This window comes from Macaca mulatta, chromosome 15 (genome assembly GCF_049350105.2).
Source record: "Macaca mulatta isolate MMU2019108-1 chromosome 15, T2T-MMU8v2.0, whole genome shotgun sequence".
Lineage (NCBI taxonomy): Eukaryota > Metazoa > Chordata > Mammalia > Primates > Cercopithecidae > Macaca > Macaca mulatta.
In genome coordinates, this window is record NC_133420.1 from 65,315,599 (window position 1) to 65,324,815 (window position 9,217).

A 9,217-nucleotide genomic window follows, 5' to 3' on the forward strand; every position below is an offset into this window, starting at 1 on the left:
TCAAAAAAATAAAATATGACCCGACGTGGTGGCCCATGCTTGTAATCCCAGCACTTTGGGAGGCTGAGGCAGGTAGATCACCTGAGGTCAGGAGTTTGAGACCAGCCTGACCAACATGGTGAAACCCCGTCTTTACTAAAAATGCAAAATTAGCTGGGTGTGGTGGCACGTGCCTGTAATTCCAGTTACTTGGGAGGCTGAGGCAGGAGAATTGCTTGAACCCGGAAGGCAGAGGTTACAGCGAGCAGAGATCGTGCCATTGCACTCCAGCCTGGGCAACAAGAACGACACTCAACAATAAATAAATATAAAAATAAAATAAAAAAGAAATAAAACCTCAGAGTCTTGCCCAGCCCCCCGGGGAGAAGGGCATGGCGGGGCACGCCCACTTTTCCGCAGCTTGGGCGTTTCTAACTAGAGGCTGTAACTTAGGAGGAGGGGCTGGACCCTATAAATAACTAGTCTAGGGGTGGCGGTTGGGGAGGCGAGTGACATTGCAAAATGCCGAGCAGAAACCGGTCTTCTCAGTCCCTGACCTCGGACACCGCTGGTTTGGTCCGGTGGGAACCGACAGCTTGGGCTCCCGGCAGGTTGGAACTACAGCTCCCTCCGTGGGGCCCTTGATTGGAAGCACCCTGCATTGGGCGCTAAGATAATCGCGGAATTCCGCCACCACTTTTCCACATGGAAAACTGAGGGCTTGTGAGAGCGTTATACCGATATGGCCTCCACCTGCCCAAATCAGGAAAAAAGGAATTCCAATGGCGAGCCCTGCTCCTTTACCCTGCAGCTCTCTCCCTCTCATTCTCATTTCAAACCTAGCCTAGAGGTGCAAGAACCCCAACCTTCCGCAGCTGCTCCTTTCTGCAGAACTACATGTCCCAGCAGGCCTGGGGTCGAGCCCAGCCCGCTTGCGGTTAAGCAGTGGCCCAGCAGGGGCGGGCCCGCCGGCGGGAGTCGGAGACTCGGGACGCAGGACTGAGCAAGCCCGAAATGCCAGGGGCAGAGCACAGAGCAGTGGCAGGAAGGTGGGGCTGAGGGGCGGGGCCTCAGGTCCGCCTGATAACCTGGGAGGAGGGGTCGAACGTCAAGGGCAGGGCTGGACTCTGAGGCCCGAGGCGAGACTGGATGACTGGGGCGTGGCCGAGGAGCCCCAGGGCGGGGCCCGAGGAGGGGCTCAGCTGTACCCTGCCAGGCAGAGCCCCGCGCGGCGCGGTGGCAGCTTCACTCTGGTTCAAGCGCAGGGGATCGGCGGGAAGCTCCTTCACCCCCGGTTCTGCCGGGCTGTAACTGCAATGGGTGAGCCCAGCGGGAGGGCTGTGGGAGGCGGGGGGCTGCTGAAGGAGCACGATTCCTGAACTTTCGCTCCCACCGATGAATGGGTGGAGCGAGCCTGAACACCTGGGCCCATTTCACGGCCGCATTCCCGCCAGGCGACAGGTCCCTTGACCTCGGTCGGCCCCTCGGACAGTATAGCCTTCGGGCGGGCTGCTCGGGTGGCTGTGCAGTATTCCAGGCTGTGTAAGCAGTCACTCGATCCCCGCGGATCCCGTCGCCGGGCAGGAGAGGGAGATGGGCCGGATCGAGTTGCCTTTGATATTTCCATCCCCCCTCTGGGAACTGAGTTCAACTAACGATTCTACTTGGAATGGATTCCCCTCAGCTGAGCCGGGCGTGGCCCTCCCCCTTAGACCAGACTAGCCGTGGCAGCCAAGACTGAGGTTGAGGGTCCAGTGGGGAAAGACTCAGCGGGCAGAGCCCAGGGAGGCCCACCCTGCAGACTCCACCTGCTAGCACTAGCCTTGGGTTGACTAGATGGCGGAGGCAGCAGATTAGAGGTCTCTGGCACCACTGTTAACACCAGAACCACAGACTTCCTCCCCCAAAGTCCCGGTACCAGATGCCATTAAAATTGCCCTCTCTGCTGCCCCTAAGAGGCTCTCGTGGTCGGCATGGAGCAAGCAGCAGCACCAGCCCTTGGAAAGACAGGCCTCACCATGCCCATCTGATGGAAGCCGGTCCCACCAGCTCAGCCCCAGGGCTCCTTTCTGCTACTGCATTCAGGCAGCCAGGTCAGATCATTATCTCCCATCTCCTAAAACTTAACACTGTGGGGAGCTGAGCTGGGATTTTAGATCCAGGCAGCCTTGCTACCTGGCTAACTTCAGACAAGTTCCTTTTTCTGTTTGGGCCACGTTTCCTCATCTGTAAAATGGTCACTGTACTATGTCTGCTGTTCCACATTGTTGATAGAACTGGATGCTGTGGTGGCATTTGGGACACTATCATGGTGCCTGGGGTGGGTGGGTGCCCAGGCCTGTGGGCTTCTGTCTTTCATCAAAGAACGTCAGATTCCAGAAAATTAAGATTCTCAAAACCTAACTATTGGAAAGGCTTTTGAATCCACCTTGGTGGCCTCTTCCTGCCTCCAGGCCTCATGAGATAGGCTGACTTCATATGAAAGTTTTGAGGATGAGGAAGTCTCTCTCCTCTTCAGATACTGACCCCCTCTCTCCTTATTTCCTTGGTGCCCAGAATGGGGCTTTGGTTATCTTGAATGAATGAATATAAACTCACAGGTATGATCTGAACCACCTAAGGCCTTCTTTGGGTTCTGCTCAGCTTGAGGGCATCAGCTAAAGGCCACTGGCTGCATTTTCCAGGAGGGGTTTTCTAAGCTGTATCTATACAGGAATGGGGAGGAAAGCTAAGTCGTTGTAGACTGAGAGAAAGGGAATAAGAGTCTGTTCCAGACAAGCTTAGGCAGCTGGGGGCAGAGGGCACTGAGAATGAGGCCCTGAGCTAGCACCATGTGGGGAGTGCCTATGGGAGGAGCTGTGTATTGACATGTAGGATCAAATTCTGCTCTACACCTTACATTCTTGCATGGGGGATGTGAAAAACCTGAGTAGTTCCGGCATCCCCTTGGAAGTCCCTGGGGACTTAGAGACAGACACTGGCATCTGGGAGGAGGCTAATTATTATTTGCCAGTCTCTTTCTCTTCCTCTGAGCTGGAGCAGTTGGGCAACCAACTGTCTGGCTGTGTGTATGCAAGTATGTGCACCTGGGTGGTGCTATTTCTTTGTTGGACTCTGCTCTGAAGCCTGAGACAGGAACGGTCAGTGGCCTTGAGTGGCAGAGTAGGACACAATTCTTCCCCTGAGCCTGTGTTTCCCTGCAGTCATATCTGTTTTTGTTGTTGTTGTTGTTGTTTGTTTTTTGTTTTGTTTTGTTTTGTTTTGTCACCCAGGCTGGAGTGCAGTGGCACAATCTCGGCTTACTGCAGCCTCGACCTCCTGGGCTCAAGTGATCCTCCCACCTCAGCCCCCCAAGTAGCTGGAACTACAGGTGCGCAACACCATGCCCGGCTATTTTTATTTTTTTTATTTTTGGTAGAGACAGGGTTTCACCATGTTGCTCAGGCTGGTCTCAAACTCCTGAGCTCAAGCGATCCACCCTCCTTGGCCTCCCAAAGTGCTAGGATTACAGGCACGAGGACCATGCATGGCCTCATATCTGGATGTTTAGCATATAGTATGTCAGAGTTTATGTGTGTTAGTGGTAGTGGTGGGTGTCCGATCCCTGGAAAGCAGGTAGGTGGAGGAGGTGCATTGGCCGAAGCTAGGTGGGTGAAATCTCCTGAAGCAGGTGGCCTAAAGGATTTAGGCTGGGGAAGGAATGAGCTTGGTAATCACAAGATAGGACTGGCTGGAAATGGAATCAGAACAGTAGCTGAGAACACATCATGCCTCCAATGCAAAGCACTTTTAAATTTCATCATGGAAGTAATGAGCAGCTCTTGAAGCTAGGGATAGACATAGTTTGACAAGTGCTGTAGAAAGATCACTATGGTTGCTGTGATCAGAAGGCACTGGTGAGAAAGAGGCAGAGAGGCCTGTTGGGGGAAGCGTTCAGTAATACAGGGGAAAAGTGACAGCGCCCAAACTATGACAGAAACAGGACAGTGGGTGAAACAGAGCTAGGAAGTAGCTGGCCCACAGATGTGGTGCCAGGAGCAGAGCAGGAAGGCAGGCAGGGAAATGGATTTGGTGATGGATGGCTGACAGCAGGGTGAGTTTGAGGGCAAAGAGAAGCAGATGTGAGAAACAACTGGCCCCCATGCCAGGCTCCTGCCCCAGGCCCTAATGTCTGAACCCAACTCTACCTCCCTCCAAACCAGGCCCTGGGACTAAGTCTGGCTTTGGGTGTCTTCTTTAATCTCCAGATTTCATCAGGCTTTTGACTCAGGATAAAAACACATTCCTGAGCTGTTCTCCCTTCCTTCCTCCTCTCCCCGCTCTGGGGACAGGGAAGCTAGCCTACCATCCTGTTAAGTCTCCAGGGGAACCAGGCGAGGTGGCTAACACCTGTAATCCCAGCAATTATGGAGGCAAGTGGATCACCTGAGGTCATGAGTTCGAGGCCAGCCTGACCACCATGGGGAAACCCCATCTCTAACAAAAATACAAAAATTAGCTGGGTATGGTGGTGTGCGCCTTTAATCCCAGCTACTCGGGAGGCTGAGGCAGGAGAATCACTTGAACCCAAGAGGCAGAGGTTACAGTGAGCTGAGATCACACCACTGCGCTGCCGTCTGGGTGATAGAGGGAGGCTCCATCTCAAAAAAAAAAAAAAAAAAAGTCTCAAGGAGGTGGCTGGACAATGCACCCTCTCCCACCCCAGCCATCCACACCTCTAGGAGAGCAGGACTTCTCTAGCTCCTTCCCCATCTCTTCAGCCCGAACGGCCCCATGTGTGATCCGGGGAGGCCTGGCTTATCCCGTGATCCTGGAAAGCTTCCTGACCCTCTCAGGGTTCTTTTCTCCACTGGGAAAATAAGGATGTGTGCCATCTCCCAGTCGCATGCACCACCCCCCAGTCACAGACTCCTAATTTGGGCAAGCATTAGGACCCATGAGAAAGGGTGGGTTAGACACAGATTGTCCCAGTAAGGGTCTCACCTTTGAAACTCGTCAAGCCCTCAGGTTCCAGTATTCACCTTCCCAAAGTATACACCTCCTCGTAGCTTGCAGCAGCAAATGGAAATATCATGGGATGAGAAAGCTCAGTTCTATCTCTCTCTCCTCCTTCCAGAGCAGGTTGAGATGAGCTCGGTCAGATAGCCCCACGGCCCACTCCTTTCTTAGCAGCCCACTAATGCTCCAGAATCCTCAGGAGAAGAGCCAGGCCTATCCCCGCCGCCGCCGGTCTGGCTGCTACACAGACCGTCAGAACCCCGAGGCCATCGCAGCCGCAGCTATGTACACCTTCCTGCCCGACAACTTCTCGCCTGCCAAGCCCAAGCCTTCCAAAGAACTGAAACCGCTGCTGGGCTCTGCGGTTCTGGGGCTGCTGCTTGTGCTGGCCGCGGTGGTGGCCTGGTGCTACTACAGCGTCTCCCTACGCAAGGCGGAGCGACTTCGTGCGGAGCTGCTGGACCTCAACGCTGGCGGCTTCTCCATCCGCAACCAGAAGGGAGAGCAGGTCTTCCGCCTGGCCTTCCGCTCCGGCGCGCTGGACCTCGACTCCTGCAGTCGCGATGGCGCCCTGCTGGGCTGCTCGCTCACGGCCGATGGGCGGCCGCTGCACTTCTTCATCCAGACCGTGCGGCCCAAGGACACAGTGATGTGCTACCGCGTGCGCTGGGAGGAGGCGGCGCCGGGCCGGGCAGTGGAGCACGCCATGTTCTTGGGCGACGCCGCGGCCCACTGGTATGGTGGCGCTGAGATGAGGACGCAACACTGGCCCATCCGCCTGGAAGGCCAACAGGAGCCCCAGCCGTTCGTCACAAGCGATGTCTACTCCTCCGATGCCGCGTTTGGGGGCATCCTCGAGCGCTACTGGCTATCTTCGCGTGCGGCCGCCATCAAAGTCAACGACTCGGTGCCCTTCCACCTGGGCTGGAACGGCACCGAGCGCTCGCTGCGGCTTCAGGCGCGCTACCACAACACGCCCTACAAGCCACACGCCGGCAGTGCTGCAGCGCCAGAGCTGAGCTACCGAGTGTGCGTGGGCTCGGACGTCACCTCCATCCACAAGTACATGGTGCGCCGCTACTTCAACAAGCCGTCGAGGGTGCCAGCACCCGAGGCCTTCCGAGACCCCATTTGGTCCACGTGGGTGCTGTACGGGCGCGCCGTGGACCAGGACAAGGTGCTGCGTTTTGCCCAACAGATCCGCCAGCACCACTTCAACAGCAGCCACCTGGAAATCGACGACATGTACACACCTGCTTATGGCGACTTCGACTTTGACGAGGTCAAATTCCCCAACGCCAGTGACATGTTCCGCCGCCTGCGCGACGCCGGCTTCCGTGTCACGCTCTGGGTGCATCCGTTTGTCAACTACAACTCGTCGCGCTTCGGCGAGGGCGTGGAGCGCGAGCTGTTCGTGCGCGAACCCACGGGCCGGTTACCCGCGCTGGTGCGCTGGTGGAACGGCATCGGCGCGGTGCTCGACTTCACGCACCCAAAAGCCCGCGACTGGTTCCAGGGACACCTGCGGAGGCTGCGCTCTCGCTACTCCGTGGCTTCCTTCAAGTTCGACGCGGGTGAGGTCAGCTACCTGCCGCGGGACTTCAGCACCTACCGGCCGCTGCCGGACCCCAGCGTCTGGAGCCGGCGCTACACTGAGATGGCGCTACCCTTCTTCTCGCTGGCAGAGGTGCGCGTGGGCTACCAGTCACAGAACATCTCCTGCTTCTTTCGCCTGGTTGATCGTGACTCTGTGTGGGGCTACGACCTGGGGCTGCGCTCACTCATTCCTGCGGTGCTCACGGTCAGCATGCTGGGCTACCCATTCATCCTACCCGATATGGTGGGCGGCAACGCTGTGCCCCAGCGTACAGCCGGTGGCGATGTGCCCGAGCGCGAGCTCTACATTCGCTGGCTGGAAGTGGCCGCTTTTATGCCAGCCATGCAGTTCTCTATCCCGCCCTGGCGCTACGACGCGGAAGTGGTGGCCATCGCGCAGAAGTTCGCCGCCCTGCGGGCCTCGCTTGTGGCGCCGCTGTTGCTTGAGCTGGCAGGCGAGGTCACCGACACGGGTGACCCCATTGTGCGCCCCCTTTGGTGGATTGCGCCCGGCGACGAGACAGCTCACCGCATAGACTCTCAGTTCCTTATTGGGGACACGCTGCTTGTGGCCCCGGTGCTGGAGCCGGGCAAGCAGGAGCGTGACGTCTATTTGCCCGCCGGCAAGTGGCGCAGCTACAAGGGTGAGCTTTTCGACAAGACGCCGGTGCTGCTCACGGATTACCCGGTCGACCTGGATGAGATCGCCTACTTTACCTGGGCGTCCTGACCCAGCCCAGGGCCCAGTAACCGCACAGCTCCCAGCCTTCATGCAGACCTCGAACCCTCCGTCACACCCGCACCATGTGCTCCCAGGAACCTCCACCTCTATGCCACCCATTAAGTGGTTGCTGACCTAAATGTGCTGGAAGCAGCTGCTAAGGGTGGGGTCTGGGGAGGGGGCACTGAAGCAATCTCCTGCTCCAACGCACAATCCTGACTGTGCCCTTTCCACCCCCACACTCACACCAGTCTGCAGAAACCTCTTCCCTGGGGTGGAAGCCAGAGAGCTTAGAGGAAAAAGGTCAGCTCTGTTCCTGTTATACATGGTTGAGGTTTCAAAGCACAAAGAGAAACCTCTCCATCCTGGCTTTGGTGGCCATCTTTTTCCATCTGAGGTGGGGACTTGATCTTATTTAAGGTCCCCAAATAGCCCCCACCACACTTAGAAAGTGTGCTTTCTTAGTGTTAGAAGTCAGGCCCTGAGTCCCCAGCACTCACCTGAACTGTGGCTGATTTGGTCCCAGTCCATCTGGGGAGAAGGTGTTTGGCTAACTGACTAGGAGGCAAGAGATCCCCTCCCAGGGAACAGGAGGACTGGGCTTAGCACAGAGCCATCATCATGTTCCTTATTTGTGAAGAGACTTCTAACACTGCACTCACCCATTTGTGTACATACATGGCCTCAGCCCCGGGCCAGATGTGCCTGATGGAAACGGACTTGCAGGGCTATGCAGGCCAGACTTTGTGCCTTAACTCAAGTGTGTGTGTGCGTGTGTGTGTGTTTGTGGGGGAGGGGGGGGGAGAGAGAGACACACACAAATCATGGGTCCCTGATCTATGAAATGAACACAACCTTTCTGAGGCTGGATAAACTGGAGGGGGGGCATGGAGCAAATTTGAGGCTCTGATTGCTGAGCCAGCCTCCTCCCAGGTGGTTTCCCTGGGACTCTAGTAGGAAATTAAATAGCCCTTTTAAGATTCCTCAGCTGCCTCACTCCCTGCACATGTGCCTGGGGTGTGGTCTAGAAGGGAGTGATGTTCTTATTCTGATGGTCTGTGCTTCTGAACACAGGCTACATGCACACGCTGACAACTACCAATAAACAGACGGGAAGGTCTTTCATCTCAGCCATTTTCTCTCTCTCTTTTTTTTCCCCAAGATGGAGTCTTGCTCTATCACCCAGGTTGGAGTGCAGTGGCGCAATCTCAGCTGACTGCAACCAACCCATCCTAAGTTCAAGCGATTCTCCTGCCTCAGCCTCCTGAGTAGCTGAGATTACAGACATGCATCACTATGCCTGGCTTTTTGTATTTTTTAATAGAAACGGGGTTTCACCATGTTGGCCAGGCTAGTCTCAAACTCCTGACCTCGTGATCCACCTACCTTGGCCTCCTGAATTGTTGGGATTACAGGCATAAGCCACCATGCTAGCCATTTCTCTTTCTAAGAAGAGCAACCTCAGTCAGAGTGAGTTTTTTCTGACTTTGCAGCTGAGTCTGGAGAAAAGTGGCATGCCAGAGAGGGTAAGTGGGAAACAGGGTGAACTTTAGCTTCTATCAACAGCTCTAGTAGCAAAACCAGTCCCCTACCCCCTAGAGAATGCAGCCCTTTCCCCACCTGATATGCTTTGGCTGTGTCCCCACCTAAAACTCATCTTGAATTGTAGCTCCCATAATTGCCATGTGTTGTGGGAAGGACCCAGTGGGAGGTAATTGAAATATGGGAGCAGTTTCCACCATACTGTTCTGGTAGTAGCGAATAGGTCTCATGAGATCTGATTATTTTTAAGGGGTTTCCCCTTTCGCTTGGCTCTCATTCTCTCTTGTCTGCCGCCATGTAAGACGTGCCTTTCTGTCATGATTGTGAGGCCTCCCCAGCCATGTGGAACTTTTAGTTCAGTAAACCTCTTTTTCTTTATAA

At 55.6% G+C, this 9,217-nt stretch overlaps 1 protein-coding gene and 1 long non-coding RNA gene across 3 annotated transcripts; one reads left to right on the forward strand and one right to left on the reverse strand.

Moving 5' to 3' along the window:
* The first annotated feature begins 904 nt into the window (after positions 1–904).
* On the forward strand, positions 905–9,217 carry MYORG (myogenesis regulating glycosidase). Of its 2 annotated transcripts, none has more exons than XM_028834266.2 (2): positions 905–1,028; positions 5,096–9,217. In XM_028834266.2, exon 2 carries the CDS (start codon positions 5,159–5,161, stop codon positions 7,301–7,303), a length of 2,145 nt encoding a protein of 714 aa, XP_028690099.1. In that variant the 5' UTR covers positions 905–1,028; positions 5,096–5,158; the 3' UTR covers positions 7,304–9,217.
* On the reverse strand, positions 3,353–5,471 carry LOC144334657 (uncharacterized). Its single transcript, XR_013404768.1, has 3 exons — positions 4,963–5,471; positions 4,695–4,828; positions 3,353–4,619 (listed from the first exon to the last, which is right to left on the reverse strand). It is a non-coding gene; the product is annotated as an uncharacterized LOC144334657 (long non-coding RNA).